At 50.5% G+C, this 24,068-nt stretch overlaps 1 protein-coding gene across 1 annotated transcript; it reads right to left on the reverse strand.

The window, feature by feature from the left end:
• LOC147730339 (uncharacterized) lies at positions 1-22,622 on the reverse strand. Its single transcript, XM_086954058.1, has 3 exons — positions 22,550-22,622; positions 14,012-14,601; positions 1-102 (listed from the first exon to the last, which is right to left on the reverse strand). The coding sequence occupies exons 1-3, from the start codon at positions 22,620-22,622 to the stop codon at positions 1-3; spliced, it is 765 nt and encodes a 254-aa protein (XP_086810184.1).
• Between the last annotated feature and the right edge of the window lie 1,446 nt (positions 22,623-24,068).

Below are 24,068 nucleotides of genomic sequence, written 5' to 3' on the forward strand. Positions count from 1 at the left end.
CTAGGTTTCCGATTGAGGAAGTCGAATATCTCTTTCTGGTGATGATAATAACAAAGATGACGTCAACTGTTTCATTGCGTCTTTGTCTTTGAATGACATTTGCTGTGAAAGAAAGGGAATGGAGAGATGAATTGTCTAAAGATGCTTTGCTCTGCAAAGTTGTTAACTGTATCAAGAGTGGTTGGCCAAGGGAGAATAATGCAACATACTCTTTACAAACATTCGTCAAGGTTTCTATGGAACTTTTTGTGGAAGATGGGTTGTTGGTACGTGGCGAAAGATTAGTTCCTCCAGCAACAGTGAGGTCTAGATTGGTCAGTGGTACCCATGAAGGGCATTTGGGTAAAACACTAACAAAAAAAGGTTGCGTGAATATTTTTGGTGGCCTCAAATGGACAAAGATGTTGATGTTTTCGTTGGCGAGTGTGTGCGTGTTCCAATGCTAAATTGAGAACTATTCCACTTCAACCTATTGAACTTCCATCAAGACCTTTGGAGAAGATTGGTATTGTCCTTGTTGGTCCTTTCATTAGACTTTAAAATTCCTCTTGGTTTGCTGTTGTAGTCATTGACTATTATTCAAAGTGGCCGAAGGTACGTTTCATTGCTGAACCCAACTCTAAAAATGTTATCGATTTTCTTAAGGACATTTTTCTGCGTGAAGGTTTTCCCTCCACCATTGCATCCGACAATGGTGTTCAATTTGTCAGTCAAGAGTTTGAACTGTTTTTGCAACAAGGGGAAATAAATCATTCAAAAAGCTCACTCTATCATCCACAAATGAATGGTCTGGTGGAACGCATGAATAGGGTCTTGAACAACTGTGTGCCATGGGCGATTGCTGGAAAGTGCAATGTACAGAATGCTGTTCAGTCCATTTTGTGGTTCTTCCATACTACACCACATTTGAGTCCAATGGAGGAAAGCATTCCTAGAAGCATTATCGATCTCCTCCTCGAGAAAAACCGCGCATGGTCTAGTTATTTGTATTTCCCCCTCCCAGCTCTTCCAAGCGATGGCAACCATCATCATTTACAATAACTGAACTATCCTCATTCAAGCCTCGGACCGTAATTTAAATCTATTGGATAATATCTTCCCCTTCGTTAAAGAACTAGTGTCTAAACCCAAAGCCACCACCCAATCCCTCCCTTGCCCAGCACACAAGACGTCACACCTCGTATGCCATCGGTCAATCCCACCCTTCTGCCATCCCATCCACCACTGACTTTTGACTCACATCATACATCCACCCAGTCTACCCCTCCCTCCAACACACCCCATTTCACCTCCCCAAACACACACACTCCACACCCCGGCACGTTGGCGACAGAATATGCCCCCCAGTAGATATTGAACCCCAACCACCATTTACACCTGACCCCTACGATACTTCTACAATGACTACCTCTCCCACCAACTTTCCGCTCATCACTTCACCAAACCCACACATGCTACCTCCTAGCACATCTGATATAGCATACGCTCCCCGATCAGATATTGAACCCCCTCAGTGTAAGTTCATACCACCCTCCCACTTAACATCACAACCCCTATAACCATCTCACCCACTACCCCCTCCTTGCCGCACAAGGGTACATATTACACTGACACCCCTCATCACGTCCAACCCCCCAGATCAACGCTGGGCACACAATATGACCCCCGATTACCACCCTGAATACCTGCTGCCCTTAGAACACTCCCTGCTCACTTTTACCCCTACCTTACCTACACTTCAGTCACCTTCCCCCACATCTCAGCTACCTGCATCCGCAACCCATCCATCCACACTCAACTTTGCCTACAACACGACTCATTGCAGTACCCGATCACACACCCAATTGGACCCCTCCGCAAACATCCACTTGTATATTACCAGTATTCATCTATTCCTTAATTAATCCACCCTCTTTCACAACACTGCCCCAACACCATTCACACCTGCACCGGTCACACACCCAACCGTACCATCCCGCACTCATGCACATGCATAACACAACCATCTACCCCACACATAACCGCAGCTGACCCAAAACTGGATGAGATTATGACCACACTCTACCAAATCAAAAAGGAACTTCATTCTTTTAAGGAGGTGATGTCAAGACAATCATGGCGCTCCAATGCATCAAGAACATCTACATCTAGTGAGCACCCGAAGCCTCTACCCATCACCTCGAACTCTTCTCTCTCCAGGTGGAAAATAGTCCCCTCCCGCAATAACTTAACACACCCAATGCGAAGCAGCAATTCGCTTTCTGAGAGCAATCTCATCTCCTTACTACTCTCTTACGAACCCCTTAACCCCCATTAAGATGTCCATACCTACTATCCCCCCCAACCCACTCAGATCCTCTACACACAACAACAGAGGAATCAACAATAACAACCTAAGAAGAATCCCTCTCACTCCGGATCCCACATCTTCCCTCATCACAGCCCGTCTTAAATGCACACCCCTCATTTGCAGATGTGCAGCGAGACTCGCAGTGGATATAGCAGAATTCATCATCTCACAGGAGTTGGACTTGATAATATTAACTGAAACCTGGCTAACCGATTCCTCCACTCCACTCTTCAACATTCGAGTGCCCCCTGACTACGACATTATTAGATTGGATAGAATTGATAAGATAGGGGGAGGTATCGCCTGTTTTCATCGTAGCAACATCACTGTAAACAGAGCCATTTCCCCAGTATTCCCCTCTTGCGAATACTTATGCCTCGGCATTAGCAGCAACGGCAAACCAGTATGCTCACTACACACCATCTATCATCCTCTTGGAGACAACCTAATCTTCACCAAACACTTCGTGGATATGGTTTCAACGAACACCGGGCGGAAAAATACCCAAATGTACTTAGGTGACTTCAACATCCATTGGAATGACCGCAACGACGCAGTGGTCAATTGTCTCAAACTCTTCCTTGAGGATTTAGCCCTCACCCAAAGTTGCAACAGCCCCATAAAAAAGGCTCAATCCTTGATTTAATAATCTCCAAAAATTATGTCATTCAGGTGGAGACAATCCAACCATGTGATTGGTCAGACCACTGCATTATCACCTTCTTTATCAACGAAACACTGAAACTTAACTTGGTCCAATCGACAAAACCTAAGATTTGGAAAAGAGACTTGAAAAAACTAAACCCCAACACACTACCTTTGTCCAGCTATAACCTTCTTTTGCCCCGCGTAAGGATCTTCCGACGTCCATGTTCTCACCAACCACTACTTCAATTCTATGACCTCGATAATTAATGAGGTAGCCCCCCTGCAACTGAAGAGAGTTTCTACTAAATACTCTAAGCCCTGGTAGAATGGCCTACTTAATGAGGATAGACAATCCCTCAGATCTCAGGAACGCATCTGGAGATCTGTCCCATCTGCTAACCACCTCAAGCTACTAAGAAAAAAGAGAAATGCTTACTTCAGAAAGATCAAGCACATGAAGGCTGACTTTTTTAGCCACCAACTAGACCAAGCAAGAAACCGCCCCAAAAAACTTTTTGAGCTAATCAAAACCCAATCTAAGGACGCTCCTCAACGGCTACAAGACTTAGCCTTCCCACAGCCCAACTGTGGAGTATTGTCTGCCTTATTTATTCAAAAGACCAACAGCATCAAGATGGATCTCATAAATGACCTATAACGACTAAGTATGGGCGAATTTTGCGGATCTGCGATCCGCATATTCGTGCGAAATCGGCAACAAAATCTGCGAGTTCGCGAAAAAATTCGAGAACTCGCAGATTTGCCCAAAAAAGACTGTTTCCTGGTGTGCAGGGCCAAACGGACGGGGCTTCGATGCATGTTCACATGCCTCTTGTATATAAAGGGTCAGAGAGTGAGCAGGGCATCATATGAGGAGAAAGCAGCCCCTGGTGACAGGAATTACACGGGGATCACGCTCGAGAAACTCATGGATGCAAAGACCTCCCCGAAGTACTACAGCTAATTTTCGACGGTAGAGACGGGGATAAAGCACACTTGACCAGCCTCGACCGTACTCACTAATGTTTTGGGCTGATTAAAATGTTACAGAATTTGCGCTTCAACTCAGGCACCTGATATTCTGTAAGTGCTTCCTGTTGAGGTTTAATTGTTGTGATAGGAGCCTTGTGTCAGAATGAATCCTGCCCTGCATAGTTATCCACGAAGATGCCACCGTTTTGTGCAATACCTCTACTCAACTGGAGTACTTTCTACTAGCTAATCAGTAAGTGCTACCTCGTTGGGTAAATGTAAAAGTGCTTTACCTACACTGCAGCTGCGTAAAGGGCCAGAGGATTTGTCTCCAGTGACTATGTGTGCCTGTAACTTTGCCACCGCACCAAAAGGCGCTGAGGTCCCTTGAGTGAGCTGTCCATCATAGGGAAAGGGCGGGAAGACGTTTCCTACCGCTAGCGTGTGGTGTGCGGGGCCAAACGGACGGGGCTTCGATGGGTGTTCACACGCCTCTTGTGAATAAAGGGTCAGAGAGCGAGCAGGGCATCATATGAGGATAAAGCAGCCTCCTGGTGACAGGAATTACACGGGGATCACTCTCGAGAAACTCATGGATGCAAAGACCTCCCCGAAGTATTACAGCTAATTTTCGACGGCAGAGACGGGGATAAAGCACACTTGCCCTGCCTCGACCGTGCTCACTAATGTTTTGGGCTGATTAAAACGTTACAGAATTTGTGCTTCAACTCGGGCACCTGATATCCTGTAAGTGCTTCCTGTTGATGTTTAATTGTTGTGACAGGAGCCTTGTGCCAGAAGGAATCCTGCCCTGCATATTTATCCACGAAGATGTCACCGTTTTGTGCAATACCTCTACTCAACTGGAGTACTTTCTACTGGCTAATCAGTAAGTGCTACCTCGTTGGGTAAATGTAATAGTGCTTTTCCTACACTGTAGCTGCGTAAAGGGCCATAAGATTTGTCTCCAGTGACTATGTGTGCCTGTAACTTTGCCACCACGCCAAAAGGCGCCGAGGTCCCTTGAGTGAGCTGTCCATCATAGGGAAAGGGCGGGAAGACGTTTCCTACAGCTAGTGTGTGGGGTGCAGGGCCAAACGGACGGGGCTTCGATGCGTGTTCACATGCCTCTTGTGTATAAAGGGTCAGAGAGTGAGCAGGGCATCATATGAGGAGAAAGCAGCCTCCTGGTGACAGGAATTACACACGGATCACGCTCGAGAAACTCATGGAAGCAAAGACCTCCCCGAAGTATTACAGCTAATTTTCAACGGCAGAGACGGGGATAAAGCACACTTGCCCAGCCTCAACCGTGCTCACTAATGTTTTGGGCTGATTAAAACGTTACAGAATTTGCGCTTCAACTCGGGCACCTGGTATTCTGTAGGTGCTTCCTGTTGAGGTTTAATTGTTGTGACAGGAGCCTCGTGACAGAATGAATTCTGCCCTGCATAGTTATCCACGAAGATGCCACCGTTTTGTGCAATACCTCTACTCAACTGGAGTACTTTCTACTGGCTAATCAGTAAGTGCTACCTCATTGGGTAAATGTATAGTGCTTTTTCTACACTGCAGCTGCGTAAAGGGCCAGAAAATTTGCCTCCAGCGACCGTGTGTGCCTGTAACTTTGGTCCCTTGAGTGAGCTGGCCATAAAAAAAAACAAAATCCACGCATGAGCGAATTTGCGAATTTTTCAGCAATTTCGCGAGATTCGCGGATCGTGAAATTGCAGAAAATCCCCAAATTTTCTGAGAGGAATGGATTTTTGGCCCATACTTAATTACGACACTCCGATCCACGTACAAGCACCCCCCTTCCACTCCCCCCACTCCATGCCAAACCCCTTCAAATGTTGACTTAAAAAACGACGCAGCCTGGTCATCCTTTGCGACTTACACTTAAGAAGATTTAGGCAAGATGCTCAATACCCTGAAACCTGCCAACCACCTCACCGATCCTCTCCCAGCATGCGCGGTTAAAAATGTAACCCCTTGGCTTCTACCTCTCTGGACCAAAATCATTAACAGCTCTCTCCAAGTTTGCATCTCGGATTCCCTCAAAGTCGAACAGGTATCACCCATCCTCAAGAAACCCACAGCCGACCCTTCTGATCTGAATACCTATCGTCCTCTCTCCAATATTCCCACCTTGGCCAAACTACTCGAAAAATGTGTGCACCACCAATTGACTAAACATATTGATCACTTTAACCTCCTTAACAAACACCAATCAGGCTTCGGGGCAGGGCACAGTACAGAATCAGCCATGACACACATTACAAACAAATCCTCGATCTGAACGGTTCGTGCCTACTCATCCTGCTAAACCTATCCTCAGCCTTTGATACGGTCAAACATGAGAATCTGATAGATCTCTTGAAACATAGAATGGGTCTATCGAAACCAGTGCTTAAGTGTTTTTCCTCCTTTCTCCATAACCGTACACAAAAAGTCAAGGTCAATAACACCCTCTCTAAACCTGTTCCAGTTAATTTGGAGGTCCCCCAAGGGTCCTCACTATCTCCAACATTGCTTAACCTATTGCTGGAACCTCTCACCGAAATGCTACATGCGTCCAACGTGCAATATCATATGTATGCCGATGATACACAACTTTATCTCAAGATTCATTCACTAGAAGACATTAAAACGCTTAACACAACCTTCAGGAATTCACAGATTTGGCTGGCAGAAAACCATCTCAAATTAAACGCGCTAAAAACGGAATTCCTCCTTATAGCTCCACCCAACAAAGTCCCCTCTATGCAATCCTTGATCAAACATGATACTGCTTTCAACGCTCATCCAAACATTGTAGACTCCTCAAAATCCTTGAGTATAACTCTTGACAGCAACCTCGCTATGCATAAACACATTAGCAACGCAACAAAGGGTGCAAACTTCCGGATAAATACACTGAGGAAACTGAAAACCCTTCCTGCCATCCAAGGACTTCAAGCTGGCAGTTCAAGCGCTTGTTATCCCTAGGGTAGAGTACTGAAGTGTCTCTCTATGTAGCCTTCCTAAAGCTACAACAGCACCCCTAAGAGCCTCAATAAACGCTGCAGCTAGACTCATCACAGGCTCGAAAAGAAGTGCCCATTTCTCCAAAGACCTAAAAGCTTTGAATTGGCTACCGCTTGAAGCCAGAATTCACCTAAAAATAGCGTGCATGATGCATAAGACTTTACATCACAAGACTCCCAGCTACACAGAAGTTGACGATCTCCGGGGGGACAAGATCCTCAAGAAGTGCGGAAAACTTGCTACTGAAACCTCAAAGGTTCAACAGAAAGAAAACATATAAACTATCCTTTTCTGGGATGGCGCCCAGGATACACTCCCCCTAGAAACCAGACTGAATACGTCCACTGCATCCTTCAAAAAGGAAGTGAAAGCGATCCTCATGGCAAAATTCACTTGATCATAGACTGAAGGAAATGCAAAGAACAATTGTACCCCTACTAGTAATCCTCTCTACTACAAGGGTTCATCCAGACACTCTACTCACTTTATTGTACCACGAACTGATTCACTCGTTATATTTTGCTTTTGCACCCTATTGCTTCTCCTGCTCGAATTGCTTTGTATAAGTGATCCTCCTGCATTTTTCCTCTTATATAATTTTCTTTATCTAATACAAAGCTGCACAAATTGTTTAGTATATGTGACCATCCTGCACTTATCCGTTTGTATAATTTACTTGATATACTGTAAAGCGCTCTGATATCCGCAAGGATCTTGTTTGCGCTCTATAAGACCCTCAAAATAAATAAATAAATGATTTTGTAAGAGATAATGTTACTCGTGCTCAATCTTGTCAAAAGACATAATTTTCATATTTTGATGCTAGGGAAAGATCAATTCCTCACATGTTCGTTGTGGGTGATGTTGTACATGTGAAGATCCCTGTACACAGGAAGAGAGGTGATTTAAAATTCTCTGAACCTATGGTTGTGGATAGAGTTTGCGGTAATGCTATCAGGGTGAATAACAAACATTAGTAGAATGTGTCAAACGTTGTTAAATTGACTGGGCATTGTAACAAGGAAAACTTACATTGTGGACAGTATGATGTGTTTAGACAGGAGTGAGAGACAGCGTTCTGTTCCTAGTAGATTTCCTTAATGTTTTCTTCTGTTTCTTTTTCTCTTCTTTTGTCTTTTTCTTTCTTTCTTTATTTCTCTTTGTTAATCTTCTCTTTTACTCTGTTTCTCTTTTTCAGGAAGATGATAACGTAGTGGTCTATCCTTCATGTCTTTGCTGTTTGAAATGCTCACGCTTTGGACTTTACTGTTGTAAGCGTTCCACTTCGGAATTTAGATTTCTGGTGTTTGAAATGATTTTTCAGTTGCTTTGCTTGGTGTTCTTGTGCCGGCTGCTGCACAGCACCTGTTGCCAATAAAGCTCATTTTCATCCAACTATGCTTTGTTTGTACATCATACTCACCACAATATAATCTGTCAATCGTGGTGGGAAGTGAGCACAAAGTATTGGCGGGAAATGAGCACAAAGAATATAAAAATTGCATAATGATATTATATAGCATAGCATTATGGTATCTACAGGTTGGTCAGATCATACATCACCCAAAAAATATCCAAGGGATTTATATCACAGCGTAGTATGCCGCATAGTGTTGGCACCCTTTCCCAAGGCAGAATATGTGTGAAGCACAGTGTCCCCTGAGGTCAAATGGATGCAGGGGCAGTTTTTCTTCAGCAAGATCCGGAGTCAAAGCTTTCTCCTCCACTATGATCAAGACCCACAATCTGCTCAGTCTCTTGATTTTTGCCTTTTTTCAAGCCACGAAACCTGGACACACAATCTTCCAGTCCTAGGTTGCAGTAAGTAAGTGTTTGCAGGGGATTGATTGTAGTCCTTTAGCCACGGATGAGGCTTCATGGATGGATCAGGTCTGGCGGTTGTTGCAGGCAGTGTTGGCAGCACCTGTCCCCCGGATTCCACTGTGCAGTCTCAGATGAGGTTTTTAAGAGCCCCCGGTGCCTATAGGATCCACAGGGATGGGGCAGTGGGCCCGCCTGCTTCACCATTGGGAGCAGGGTCAGGGTCTCCTCATCTGAGACCACGCTTTCTCTGCCAACAAGGAAAATCTCCTGGGCTTCTCCACCGCTACACGATCCTCTTCTGGATCCTTGCTGTGTTGCCCCGGATGCTGTTCTGGACTCTGATGTCAGTTGTACAAGGTCGCCTCATTCGGTTCCAGATGGGTATTGGTTCAACGGGGGGGCATTTCTGGGGATTTACGGCAAATGGTGATCCCTAGCCTGGAAAGCTCCCGGCGGGAGCTCCTTAACAGTTGGCTTCTACATTCTGCATCCCACATCCCAGTTGCTACATATGAGGGACACTGAAGCAAAAATCGCTTTCCAAAGACCATTGCAATTACTTATCTGAAACACTATGTTGCTGCCTTAATAAATACATTTACATCAGTACATTTGTAAAATCGAAGTTCACCAGGAAACATTAAATATAAAAAAGAAGGTTTATTCTTCAGGAGAACAGCACACCACAACCGCTCTGGTCTCAAACTCCAGAGATCTCACATAGAATTCAGAATGCTTACCAAGACAACTAAAACAACAAAGGGCATGGAAAAGAATTCTAAAATGGGCATATTAAAGAAACAATGCATATAAATATATAAGGGAATATAACACATCCCTCCTCTTAACAAATTAAACATACTCTTTCATTTTAACAGGAGGTTTAACACATCTACCACCAGTTTTAATTCTGAAAGCAACAGACTTAGGCTCAGTTCAAACTCCAAGATCACATGGCGTAGAAATTCTACCATTATTGATCTCAATAGGAATATTCTGATGACACTTAACAACACGTCTTACATTCCATACTCTTCCATCTTGTGTCACAACACTATTGATGTTAACTTCAGCCACTCTAATAGGAGGCCCATATTTAGCAGTGCCTTTTGTGTTGAAGCTTGGTTTCTGTATTCTCACCCACTCCCCAACTACAAAAAGAAGGCACTTTCACATTCATTTTAGCATCATAGCACTCTTTAATTTTTTCTTGTCTTTGTTTAACCTTAAAAGAAACCTGTTGTAGATCATTACCTACAAGATCATCAGACATTTTTTTTTCATCCACCAAGGACAAAGTTTGGATGTCGGTTCTCTCCCTTCAGATGACGGAACGGCTTGCGATCTGTAGTAGAATGAGGAGTAATACGATACATCCAAAGTCTTTCTCTCAGAACAACTTTCCATTCTTTACCTGATTTCCTAGCTATTTCCACACCCTACTTAAGCACACGGTTGAGTCTTTCTATCTGACCTTGTCCTTGCGTTTCATAGAGAGCAGTGGTATAATGCATAATGTCATACAATTTCAATTTTGTTTCCATTTCATGAGATTTCAATTGCACACCATTATCAGTTATAAGAACTTCAGGACTACCTTCCCTAGCAAAAATCTCTCTGAAAAATTTGATGATGGTTTGACTGGTGGCACATGGAACAAACTTAACCTCAGGCTATTATGAGTAGTAATCAACGATCACCAAAGCATAACTAGCTCCTTGCGGTAAACAATAAAATGGCTCAGAAATATCAAACACTATTTTTTTCCAAGGACATTTTGGCAATGGTACGGGTTTCAATGCAGCAGGAAATGGTCTCAACATCCTATCACTAGTAATACATTCAGCAACAAGGGGGGTGGGAGCATGCTGCTGACACGTCCAGCGTGATTACCTCTAGCATCATGGTTCATGTAGTTCGTGTTTCTCGCTCAGTTCTCAGTTCATAGCCAGTGCTCGCATCATTATTTCAAAGCGTATCCCTAGACACGTGTTTCTGGATTATTCCTTCATCAGTAGGGAAAAAATATTAATAGGTTTCTGGACATGCTGCCGTCATCTATCAGGACCAGTTCCGCTCTCAGCATGCAGGCGCTGCTCCCGAGCTCGTCAGCTCGGCGGCTCACAGGAGCCATTTTAAACAACAAGGGGGGTGGGAGCATGCCGCTGACACGTCCAGCGTGATTACCTCTAGCATCATGGTTCATGTAGTTTGTGTTCAACTGTTGGTTCTGCCCGTATTTATCTAGGGGTGTTTTTGGTCTGCTTTGGTCAGCTCTGAGGGAAGAGCTACCTGGGCCCTCGGCCCGCAAGCCCCCAGAGGAGACCACTAGCCGCCCCCCCCTAGAATGCACACAGATGCAGGGGTGGATTTGGACACCTTTGATAGACTTAAAGAGACATTCTTGGGGCCAATTCCCCTCCCCCGCCTCTGGAAACCCCAGCGGATCTCCCGCCTGCAGGTACCCCAAACCTAGAGGCTTTCCCACCTCCCTCTGATTCACAACCCCTTTCCGGCCCCCCGAAAGGTCGACCGGCTGCTCAAGGATGGCGAACTCCTCCTCTCCCCCGGACTCCTCCCCTGACAGCTTGAGGGCAAACTCTTCCCCAGCCGCCACCTCCCACTCATCCGAGTCCTCCCCCCCCACTGCCTTCACTGCTCTCGCCATACCCCACCAACTGACCCAAGCTCCTAGACAACCTGGCCTGTGACGCCAGCGGAGCCTGGCCATGCCCGGGCTCCCCAACTGCAAGCTTGGGGCCCATGGACACCTCCCCTCCGGCCCCTTCCTCCTCCTCCGGGACCACATCCCCTGCCCCCACCTTGGCAGGGAGGCTCAGCCGCCTCCCCCCTTTCTTGGGTGCTTCCTGCGGCTTCTTCCCCTTCCCTTTCTTGGGCCCCCCCTCACGAGCTCCTGAGGGCTCATCCATACAGGCTGCAACAACTGCAGCTACTCCCACAGACGCTGACCTGGTCGGGCGGGTCATGCCGACCCACGCCTGGTCCAGGACACCGGGCTGGAGGAGATCTGCCATCCCAGCCCGGCCAAGCACTATCAGGGCAGCCCGCACCGCCTCTGCATCAGGTGTAGCCATCCTCAAATTCAACCGTACACACCCTCCGCGAGATGCGTGAGGTTTGGCACCCGCGCTCTGCCCGTCCGCGAGATGCGTGAGGTTTGGCACCTTCGTACACCGCACCGGAGCACCTGCGACGAAAAGTCGAAATTAACTCTAAATAGCACCCCACCTAAATGCAGCTACAGTAAACTGGCCTAATTGTCGCACTGGGGCACCAGTTACGACGTCCAAACAACCTAAATAGTACACCGCCTACCTAAGTCACACTCCGCCTACGCTCAAAACTGACTTCTCCCTGAGGCACCGGGGACAGGAAAAGGAAGTTGTTCCCCTCCTGTCCCCCTAAATAGCCTCCTACCAAACCCCTCCCACCCCTGACCTAACCCTAATTACTTCCTTCCTGTCCCTATCTCGCGCGAACTCCCCGGAGAAAAGACTGGTCTGCCGACCTGCTTTCCCCCGGGGACCGCATTCTGCGGCCCAGACGACGGCCTCGCAGCAACATGTGAAGCTGCCGTGGCCCCTGGAGAAATAGTGCAGCACCACCCAGCTGCGAAATCGCTGCACTGCACCGCCGAGGTACACAGCCCGGAATCCAAATCTTCTGTGGGGGCTGAGACTATAGATCTGTGAAAGTCTGCCAGGGGCTGCTCCACCAAACGTCGCAGTGCCATCCGCCCTGCAGCCTAGAGGGAAAAACACATTAACAGTGCCCACCTGCTTGCACAGCCAGAAGAGAGACTGTTCGATTCCTGCCTACCAGACAATGCTCAAGTGAATCCATAGCAGCCTCCCCACACATCCAGTATAGATGTGGTGGCAATGGTGGCAACTAACTGAGAGGCTGAGCCGCCGACATCCCCCCTGCAGCAAGGTAACTCCGAAATAGTAAGGGAAGAGAAAGGTGAGCTGAAATATGCACGGAATCAAAAGGACCTGGAGTTATAGCAAAGTGATGCTGCAGACACAGAGTTAAGCAACACTGCCATCTAGTGGCCAGTGGGCGATATCGTGCAGCCCAACAGGCAGAATGAGCAGTACAACGGCTGCATTGATGTGAAGGAAGGCTGATGTGCCAGACCTGTGCCAGGCTACTACACAGCCGTTGAGGATAAAGAGTAATCGCGCAATAAACAGACCACGCAGTGTCAGCGTAAAAGGCCATTTTATTAGACCAGAACTGCGAATCTGTACATAACAGTAACATCAACATAATAATAACAACAAACCCCCACTCACACTCCCCCTCATTCGTTTCACTCGTTCCGCTTCATCACCAAGCCCTAGAAGCTCCAACCATGCTTTATTCTTGCCCCTCAATCACTCGTCATCCAGCCCCACTCCTTGCGTCCTGCCATTCACGCTTCTATCCGCCCTACGAACTCCCCCCCCAAGGGATGGGTGTGCCCGCTCTTGACCCCCCTGTCCCTTCAAATCCTGCCTAAAGCAGCTCTGGCCTAAACTGGCAACGCTATAGACCGACCCAAACACACCTCCAGCTGCCGGGTGGGTGGGTGGCCTTTTGATCTCCCTCCCGATGGTGCCAGGCGCAGGAAGAGGAAGTTCCCTTCCTCCCCTGCGCCTAAATACCCACCCCCTAACTCCTCCCCTTCCCCTACCTGGCCTATCCCTGCGCGAAAGACCCCGGGGGAAGACTAGTCTGCGACTCTGCTTCCCCCGGGGCCCGGCATCGCGCAATAAACAGACCACGCAGTGTCAGCGTAAAAGGCCATTTTATTAGACCAGAACTGCGAATCTGTACATAACAGTAACATCAACATAATAATAACAACAAACCCCCACTCACACTCCCCCTCATTCGTTTCACTCATTCCGCTTCATCACCAAGCCCTAGAAGCTCCAACCATGCTTTATTCTTGCCCCTCAATCACTCGTCATCCAGCCCCACTCCTTGCGTCCTGCCATTCACGCTTCTATCCGCCCTACGAACTCCCCCCCCAAGGGATGGGTGTGCCCGCTCTTGACCCCCTGTCCCTTCAAATCCTGCCAACCAGTGAACCCCCTGTAGGGCGGTTCACTGCCCCACCCCCCTTTCAGGGCCGCCAGTCCGCCACACACTCATCATTGACTCCCTGCGACACCAGATTGCCTCATTCCACAACTTGCACACCACATCTCTCATCTCCATCATGTAGTACGCATTGCCCAGCTGGGACAAGTGCACCCCATCATCCCTGAAAACTAAAGGCTCCTCCAGTCGTATCCCGCCATGTGCAATAACCTTAATGTCTTTGTCACCGCAGTAGAGTCTCATTGCCCTATTAAGCTTCCTTCGTGCCTTCTCGATGGCCCCATGCTTCATAGCCCCTCTCCACACTTTCCTGGGGACCAACTCAGTCCAGGCAATGCAGGTCCCTGCAAGCCTCGATTTCAAAACCTCCAGGTCCCGTTGCATGAGTTGTAACAGTGCCAATCCGGACAGTTGCACCAGGTCATTCTCCCCCAGATGAATGATCAACAAATCAGGGCAGCCCCTCTGTGGGATCATCTTCGTGAGCCAGGGCAGTAGTGCCCCCCATCGCATGCCACCTTTGCCCCACCATTGTACCTCGTGCAAGTGTCCTTTCAGTCCCAGGATACGGCCGTAAACCTGCTGCTCCGCATATTTGAATGCCCAATGCACGAAGGAGTGCCCAACAATCCAAGTCACCGTCTTACCGCCCGGTCCACCCACGCAACCTACGAAGAAAAAGATGTTAGAACAAGAAAAAACTGTCTGAAACAACCAACAACCTGCCTGGGACCAACCTACTTCCTCACATACCTCTCACAACAGCGCGATTTCCATCGCCCAATCCTCCTAATCCTATCCCAGGACCAACCCAACCTGGCCGCCGCGGTCGCAGCCCCAATCCGGAAAGAGTGGGTCCCAAAACCAGCCTCATCCATACCCAAACGCCTCAAGGCCTTATGCAACACAGCCAACAACTGGCCCGCCGTCACTTTCGCTCCAGATGCATGACAAAAAATTTCCCCACCACGCACACTCCCCGTCCCCAGGAAAGTTCGCCATTCCAACACTGGGCAAACCGCCCCGCCAGTCTCGTTCAACCACACCCACTTGCCCTTGCCTAATCGATCAGTCTTGGAGCACTGCAGCCAAATACCTAAGCGCCCCCCATCCACACGAACCTCCTCAAACAACCTTCCCGCCCCCCTTCTCGTACCCAAAAGCTCAGACACCCGGAACGCCCCGAAAAACATCCACACCATACACAAGCGAAAAAGACCCACCTCAACCAGGTCATAACAGCATTCCGGCAACACCCCAACCAGCCGGACCAACAAATCAAACGTCACCGCCTCTCTCAGCCTACCCCCCCCAACCCCTTGTTCCCTGCCCCAACCCCACAACATCCTGGCCAGAATCACATCCTTGGTTGGGTCAAAGCCCAGAAACAAAACACAGTAGAAAGATATCCCCGCCAACTTTCCAGATATCGTAGCCGCAGTCAAACCCCGATCCATGCAATCCAACACGTAACCTCTAAGCCCCTGTTCCACAATCGACTCCCCACCCACAACACCATTCACCGTCCAGCCCATGAAAGCACTAAATTCAGACCATGCTAAACGGTAAGTCCTCCTCGTGGTCTCAGCCAGCGAACCCTCCACCAGACCAATCATCCTCACTCCACCAAGGCCCAGATGCCGGCCGGCAGCTCGGTCTTGCACGTATCCGCTCCCGGTGCCAGGTGTCGAAACCGCTGCCACTGCGAACGAGACAAAGCATTCGCAATGTCATTATTCCCTCCAGGGACATGCTTAGCCCGAAACACCACATTCAACTGCAGACACGCCAACATGAACCTCCGCAACAGCCGCAGCACTCTCAGGTCCCTTGCCCTCTGATGATTCACCAGCTCCACCACCGTCATATTGTCGACGTGGAAGAGCACCGACCTGTTTCGAAATTCCTCCCCCCACACCACCAGTGCCACCAGCAAAGGGAAGAATTCCAAGAAGACAATGCTCCTGCCCTGTTTGATCCAGGAGGCCGGCCAGCTCTCCGCACACCACCTGCCGTCCCAGAAAACACCAAACCCTGCTGACCCAGCCGCGTCAGAGTAAATTTGGCACTGCCAGACCACCCTCTCCTCGTCAAAGTCCAAAGACACACCGTTGAAGTCCTGCAAGAAGGTAATCCATGTCCTCAAGTCCATCCTCACCCCCATGGAAACCCTGACCCTGTGATGTGGAAGCACTGCCCCCGACATGGCCATGCCGAGCCGCCTGCAGAACGTCCACCCTGCCCGCACTACCCTACACGCAAAGTTAAGGAAACCCAGAAGCTTCTGCACTGCCCTCAAAGGAATCCGCCGCTCCCCCACAGCCCACTCCAGACACGCCAGAATCTCCGTCATTTTGGCCGCAGGAAGGCGCGCCAACCACTGCACCGAATCCAGCTCGATCCCCAGGAAGGTGAGGCAACAGCGGGGACCAGCCGTCTTCTCAGGCGCCAGAGGCACCCCAAACTGAAAGGCCATCTCCTGGAACCGCGACAGGGCCCTGCCGCAATCCCCGGTATCCAACCTCCCCAGGAAGAGGAAATCGTCCAAGTAGTGAGTGACTTCACGACACCCACTGACTCGCACCATGACCCACTGCAGAAAAGTGCTGAAAAGCTCGAACAGAGCGCAGGAGATGGCGCACCCCATGGGCAAAACCTTGTCCACGTAGATGGCCCCCCCCAAACTGCATGCCCAAGAGTGAAAAATCCGCAGGGTGAACAGGCAGTAGACGGAAAGCAGACTTGATGTCACACTTCACCAATTCCGCTCCCGTCCCACAAACCCTCACCAGGCGGATCGCATCGTCCACCGACGCGTATAGCACTCTCCAATCTTCCACTGCAATAAAGTCGTTCACTGACTGGCCCTCGGGCCACGACAGAAGGTGAATCATCCTGAACTCCCCTTCCTCCTTCTTCGGCACCACCCCCAACGGGGATATGATCAGGTCTTGCAACGGCCAGTCAGTAAACGGGCCAGCCACCCTTCCTTCCTCTACCTCTTTCTTCAACTTAGCTGACACTACACACGGCAGTTCTTTGGCAGATTTCAAAGTCTCGGCCCAACGGCACTCCCTGGGACCCTGGTAGCCTACCCTAAAGCCTTCCGTGAAACCCCAGAAGAGCCGCGCCGCAGCCTCCTGATCGGGGTAGCACGAGAGCCATGGGGCCATCGCCTCCTCCCTAACCGGTGTAGGCGCCCTTCAGTCCAGGTTGGCCCCGCCCTCTGGCGTTCCTCCATTGCTCCGAGGGTGTGGTGAGCGTGAGGCACTGCGTAAGGGCATGCTTCCCGCCGCACTTCAAGCACTCGTGTTTGAATTTACAGGGATACCTGGAACAATACCCCTTATTGTAGCTCCAACAGGCCCCCGTGGAATAACCCCCCGGCTTGGACTGTTGCCCTGAGACAATGGTGCTGGGCACTGTTCCACCCTCCCACCCCGCCTTGGGCGGGACGCGGCGGAAAAGACCGATACACCATCGGTAGACCACTGGCCGTGTGAGTGGACGCAGTAGAGTGTGAAGACGCCATCCACTGGACCCAGAGTTCCTGATCCACCTCCCCCCAGTTCTTCTCGGGATTCGCGCTAACCCTCACCCGAAACTCCTCATCATAACTCAGCCAGGCAAAACCCCCGAACTGCATCTGGGCCTTGCGAATGATATCCATGTATTTGAAAAGCGCGATCGCCCTATCCAAATACTTCTGGCAATAAACACTGGCATAGATCAAGAACGCCGACGTCCAGTTCTCCATTGTCACCGGCACCCTGGGGCGCCTCGTCAGCTCCCACTCTTCCTCCTTAGACCCCTCCTTAGCCTGCACCTCCCTGTGCAACAACTTAAAGGGGCCGTCCTCTGGACTCCGTCACCTGGACCGCCGCTGCCTTGGTCTTCGTCGCCTCCTTGTCCTGCAATACACCAAAGTCGCTGTTGTCCGCAGCGCCCCCTAAGCCTTCCAAGTCATCCCGCACCTCCCCGTCTTCCAGCTCATCACTCTCCGCATCATAACCAACTCAAGCACCGGTTCCAGATCCACACACAGATTTCCACCTCCTTCACCGCTCTCTTCACACCCTTCTGCACACCTCCCCGTCCACGCACTCCAGCCTCCACACGCGCTGCAGGAGCCCGAGCCCTCGGTGGAGGGACAGCCGCCGCGGACTGCCCTACTGCTTCCGTCCTGCGTCTTGGAGCCGTCTTGCGCCCCGCTAGGCACCCCCGGGCTCTGCCGACAGCCGCCGGCTTGGATCCCCTCCCACCCCCCAGGTCGCTCCAACCTGAGTGGGCCCCAGCACCATCGGGCCTCAAAGCCGTCCTGGCCGTCCCTACACCTGCCATACTCCCCCTGGGGGGGTAGTCCTGCACTGCCTTCTTCGCCCTGACCCTCCTTAGCTCTTCCTCCCTCTCCGCTTCCCTTTCCTCCTCAGAGGTCGGGGTGGGAGGGCCCTCAATCTCATGGCCCCACACCGCACCCACCCTGGCACTGGTCTCCTCAGCCCACCTGACCTCCTGAATCTGCTGCAGGATCCTCTCACCCCGGGCCCTGTCTTCCCAGGAAGCGGCGCCCCAGATCTGGGGAGGGGGAGGGGGCGGGCAGTAGCCAAAAAATTCAGCCCCCGGGGGGAAGAAACCCGCCTGCGGAAAACCGGGAACCCACACAGGCCCCCCATGGGAAACAGGGCAGGGGGCCCGCCCCGGCCCCCCAGGTCTCCCGCCGCCACCTGCCTCGCAGGGGCAGGGGTGCCAGCCCTAGAGCTGGTATACAGATCGATTGGGGCCTCCTCCTCCAACCCCCCAGCTTCCCTCGTGATGTCCCCCGGCAAGCCATCCCCAGAAGCAGTGAGAGCCGGCTGCCCGGCAAGCCCAGGGGCCCCCACCCCACCCGGGGCTCCCCCTGGCACCTGAGCAGGCCCAGAAATGTCGTCTGCCTGCCCCTCCCCCGTCACAGTGCCGGCCGGCACCAGCAGGGGCCCTTGGGGCGGAAGCACGGGGGGGCGCGGCCCTCACGGCCGCCCCCGAGGCTCCAGGCAAAAACTCGATCGGCGGGTAGGTCCGCGGGGGCAGGCTCCTGCGTTTCCCTCCCCTCGCCGGGTCCTTGGGCGCTCCGCCCCCCCTCCGATCACCAATCTGGCCCGCAGCGTCTAGCTCGTCTATTTGGCAGGCCACCAGTGCGGCCTTAACCCCAGCCGAGGCAGCGCGCGTGCCCCTGGTGGCCCCCACCCAGGCCTGGTCCAAAACCCCCGGCTGGATAAGGTCTCCCCGCCCGGCCCTCGCGAGCAACAGCAAGGCCTCCCGGACCTGTTCCGAGGACACCCCCGACATCTCGCCAAAAACCACGCTTCAGGCGTGAACAAGCAAACCCAGCTGCCGTGAAACAGCTCCGACCGATCGCCTACCCAAAACCTGATGCTACTCCAAAACCTGAAAACTAGCCCTAAACTAACCTCTTTTGAGCTCCCTTCCGATGGTGCCAGGCGCAGGAAGAGGAAGTTCCCTTCCTCCCCTGCGCCTAAATACCCACCCCCTAACTCCTCCCCTTCCCCTACCTGGCCTATCCCTGCGCGAAAGACCCCGGGGGAAGACTAGTCTGCGACTCTGCTTCCCCCGGGGCCCGGCAATGCGCAGCAACGAGCTGGGAGTACAAGAATACAGCACATGGGTAACTGTAGCAATTCAAAACAGAAATGAGAACAGCGAACAGGGTTTGAGTAAAGGGACAGGCAGACCTCTAAGACCTTGACATTTACTTGTGGGAAGGAAGTAAGCGAGCCCCACTCTGCAAAGGTAACTGGAGACGCCTGGGAGTATCAAGTAAAAGGGGAAAGGAACCATGAAGACAGAGACTGCTGCATGCCACATCAGTCTCCAAGCTAAGTGAGAGAGAGAGCCATATACTCCAACGCGCAAAGGAACCCTGAAAGCAATACTGCATCCACCCCAGCGAGTAGCGTGCAGGACACCTGCAAGCAAAGAACATTGGAGGGGTGAGACTGTTACACCCCACAAGGAGCCTCAGGAAAGTCTGATAGAGAAAGCAACATCAGGGCCTCTCTTACGCCCCAGTAAGTGAGAAGGGTGCGTCACAAGCCCTTGGCGGTGAACGACCATCACCGCAAGAAGAAAGAGCAGGCACGACCTGCGCCCTAGCAAAGAGTGCGCATTCCGAGGTGCGTGCTGCATGCACCCAGAAGCGCGACAGCACAGGTGCACGCCCAAGAAAAAAGACATCTCCAAAAGAAAAGAAGCACTGCTAGAATCAGCAGGGAGATCTCATGCATCTCCACAGCAGCAATGGAGCCCGGAAGGGGCACAACGCTGCAGTGTCCTCCCTCACACAAACTCAAGCAGAAGTCGTCCGTGATGTAAGGCTGACAAGAGGAGAGTCCTACACCACAAGTGGCCAGCCACCACCACAGCTCACCACTGCCTGTGGAAGCTACTCCCTGGAGAGGGAACACCAGGAGTAGGAGTGTCAAGAAACTTCCTGAAGAAAGAGGACCGAAGGCGAATGGCTGCCTGCCATGCAGCCGAGAAGAGCGACTGAAGGTTCGCCTGAATGGTCTCGAGACCATTGAAGTTAATAGGCCCGTTGGCCCCAGAAGAAGAAGAAGAGTGGAAATTGTGTTTCCCAGAAGCGCTGGACACCCGCGAGTGCGTCAAAGACAACAAGAGGAGAAGCCCAAGGACTCGTAGCAACACAACCCAAGAACATCTCCAAAGACACCAGACAGACACCAAGACGGACTGACGGCCCTGGTGACAGCACCAAGGGAAAACCACATGTGAGCCGCAGCAAGCGCAAAGCGAGTCTCATCCCAACGCCTCCCCAGATGAGCGTCAATCAGCGTCCCTGGATATAGCCTCAAGGGAGAACCAAGAGTAAGCCGTAGCAAGCGCAAACCGAGCCTCATCCCAGCGCTTCCCCAGGTGAGCGTCAATCGGCGTTCCTGGATGCAGCCTCAAGGGAGAACCAAGAGTAAGCCGCAGCAATCGCAAACCGAGCCTCATCCCAACATTTCCCCAGGTGAGCGACAATCTGCGTCCCTGGATGTAGCGTCAAGGGAAAACCAAGAGTAAGCCGCAGCAAGCGCAAACCGAGTATCATCCCAACGCTTCCCCAGGTGAGCATCAACCGGCGTCCCTGGATACAGCCTCAAGGGAGAGTCGTAGATAAGCCACAGCAAACGCAAACCGTGTATCATCCCAACGCTTCCCCAGGCGACCGTCCACCCCAGAGTGTCAGCAGTCTAAGTCAAATGGCATCCCTGCTCCTGACAGCAGATGCCATCGGTGAAGATCGGTATCGAATGTCTTTCCTCACACCGCCTCAAGACGGAGTCGGCAGTGGCCCCAAGCCAGGCAAGAGAGGATCCACACACTCTACGTGTCACACCATCACTGAAACTCAACCTCAGCAAGGCGGAGGCACAGGGCTGCCAAGTCCCTCCTGACATCCAACTCTTCCAGCAAGTCACCACCACCTGTCATCCAGAGTCACCACTTGACTGGCAACTGTCATCATGCCAGCCATCACCACATGCGTCAAGCACCACCCCCAGAGTATCGATGGACTGGCATCACTGGCTGTTGCCACACCAGCTGAGAAAAGAGACCAGAGGCTACTTGTGAACCAGGCACACCCCTGAACCGAGGTAGCAAGAGCAAGCATCGGCCAAGATATCTCCGCCCTAGAGGGTTGTGCGTGCGACCAAGTAACAGCTCCTCAGTGGTCCTGCAGCTGCCCCCAGTCTGCACACAAGCAGCCCCAGTGTAGCCTTCCTGCAGTCCCGCAGCAACCCCGGCAATGGGCCTCTCCAGACGGGAGAGTGAAAAGAGACTTTGCCCCACCGACGGCTCATTGGTTGCAGCCAAATGGGTCCACAGAGACAAGTGATCAGGCAACACCTCCACAAACCGTCACCAAGAACTCTATCCATGCTCATGACGCGTCCCATTGAAAGAACTGTTTGAATTCACCACAGACCATCACCGACGTCAACTAAAGTGAAGTCATGCAAGACATGTCATCACAAGTGAACTGTCGCTATGCAGCGGACGTCTCCAAGCCAGAGGTCGTGTCCTGAACCCTTCAGGTTAAACTACTGTCAGGTGGGATCAAGCACTCTTACCTGAGTTGAACACCAGCCTTACCTGTAAGGTGCTTGATCGATTTTGCAGAGACGCTATGGACCAATCTCCCAGAACCCTACCTTACAACCTGTGGTTCCTTTACATACACTAGGGTGATGGATAGCAGTCAGGAAGAGAGGCCGGATCTGACGCTATTTGTGTTCTTGTAGTCGACCTGCAAACAACAAGAAATTCTTTAAAATGTATTCCTAAACCCTGTCTTTTACTCTTTCTCTACCTCCTTCTACTAATTCTTATGTCTTGACGTAATCTCCTACCTGCGATCTACCAGTCTGGGCTTCGCTTCCAGGAAGTCGTCATCTTAAGGTGTCAGTTGAAGAGTTGCTGTCCTTTTACATCAAAGGTGGTTGAACTGTCCCCAGACTTTTATAAGTTTGTTCTAAAATAAACAACAACAATTTATTTGCACTTTCCTATGACTTGATTTCCCTGCAAAATAAACTAATTTGTTACCTTACTCACTTCTCTTATGTTCTTGTTGTCCAAACGACTTCCCTGTGGTAGTTTTAGAGTTAAATTCACTTCCAAAACACATTTCTTCAAAACAATAGGGTTAACATCTTTCTTTAAATAACAAGCGTTATATTTCTTAAACATTAAACAAGTCTCTGAAGAATTTGGTGTCTGAGTTTGTTTCACCCAAAAATTCGTCCAAAAATTATTTGCAAAGCTAGCGTTGGGCGCCTTTCTTAAAGAAGGTACTTAGCTCTTCATTTTCTGTCCAGAAGATGGTAGCCTGAAGATTTCTAGGAATCGGAACTCTTAGCGTGGATTCAGGAAGTCCTCCGATGAATTCCCTCAGATGCGATGTCTCTGTGAAGTCTAGAGGACTAAGCATTTTCCTGAATCCCGGGGGTGGCTTTTATAGACCTGCCACACCCCGGGACGTTCTGGAAACGAAGCGTGCCACGCCCTGAGACGTCCTGGGCTCAGATAGAGGAGCGCTGTTCTCACGCTGTGTTTAGGCATCACACAGCGCGAGGCAAATGCGTGTCATTTTTAAAACGCGTCTTTTTTCCTGTTGCTCCTGATGAAATTCTAAAGTCTCAGTATGCGCTGCCAAATCATTTCTATGAAGAAGTATTACAAAACCTTTACTCTATACAGTAAAACATTAGCATAGCAAGAGAAATATAAGCACTACATGTATTAACATTTATACTTTTCTTTCTAGATCACTGGAGTGCAGGTTGCACGGGACAGGGGTGGGTTTCTTGAGAGGTAATTTACTTCTTTGCGAGGAAAGAAGTCCATATGTATTTTATAATGGGAGTTGTGACATTGTGGTTTCATGACAACTACGAGTGCCAACGAGAAGGTCTTGCTGCAGGCAGAGTCATCAGCCCACGTCTGGTGTCTTCCTACCACCTGTCTCAGAAGACTGATGGACCCTCTGGTGTTTTAGTTAACTGTTTTGTCCCCACAGGTTGGACTAACATTTTGTTTGTTCTTTAATAAAGTTGGGAAGGAATGTAGTGTCCTGCGAGACACGTTCTAGTGTTTCGCAAGAAGCTGTAAGCCCAGCTACTCCCTTGAGGGCTGGACACACTGCACCCCCTCACCCATCCATCACGGGTGTCACGAGTGACGTGGCCCTGCCAATAAAAAGGCCCGGGTGCACACGTGGCCAGTTGACTAACCTATACCCATGTGTCCGCGTCCGTCCTCTGTCTACATGTGGGCCGTGTGCCCACAACGCCACACAGCGGAAGCCAAGCAGAGGCTCCGCACAAGAACCTTCAAAAAAACTGATTACAAAACCAACTGGAATAGTGATTTAGAGAGACCAAAGAGAAAAAAAGGGGGAAGCTTATCTCCACACAGCTGCAGCAGCGATGAAATAGAAGGTTCAACGCCTTGACGCCTTGCGCCTTGACGCCTTCGGGCAAAGTTGCGCACTACAAATCTCCATTCAAATCAAATCAACGAGATACTACACCGGTTACAGAGGCTGGAGGCTCCTGATTGGATGGATTTGTTT

The sequence above is a fragment of the Lissotriton vulgaris genome, chromosome 2_1 (genome assembly GCF_964263255.1).
Source record: "Lissotriton vulgaris chromosome 2_1, aLisVul1.2, whole genome shotgun sequence".
Taxonomy (NCBI): Eukaryota; Metazoa; Chordata; class Amphibia; order Caudata; family Salamandridae; genus Lissotriton; species Lissotriton vulgaris.

Excerpts from the sequence above, each read along its gene's own strand:
- LOC147730339 (XM_086954058.1), bottom strand. The coding sequence starts at position 22,622 with ATGTGTTTTGGAAGTGAATTTAACTCTAAAACTACCACAGGGAAGTCG. Across the intron at positions 14,602-22,549 it reads ACAACAAGAACATAAGAGAA|GTTGCGTGGGTGGACCGGGC; the intron begins GTGAGTAAGGTA and ends TTTTCTTCGTAG. Across the intron at positions 103-14,011 it reads TGTGCAAGTTGTGGAATGAG|CAAATGTCATTCAAAGACAA; the intron begins GCAATCTGGTGT and ends TTTCTTTCACAG.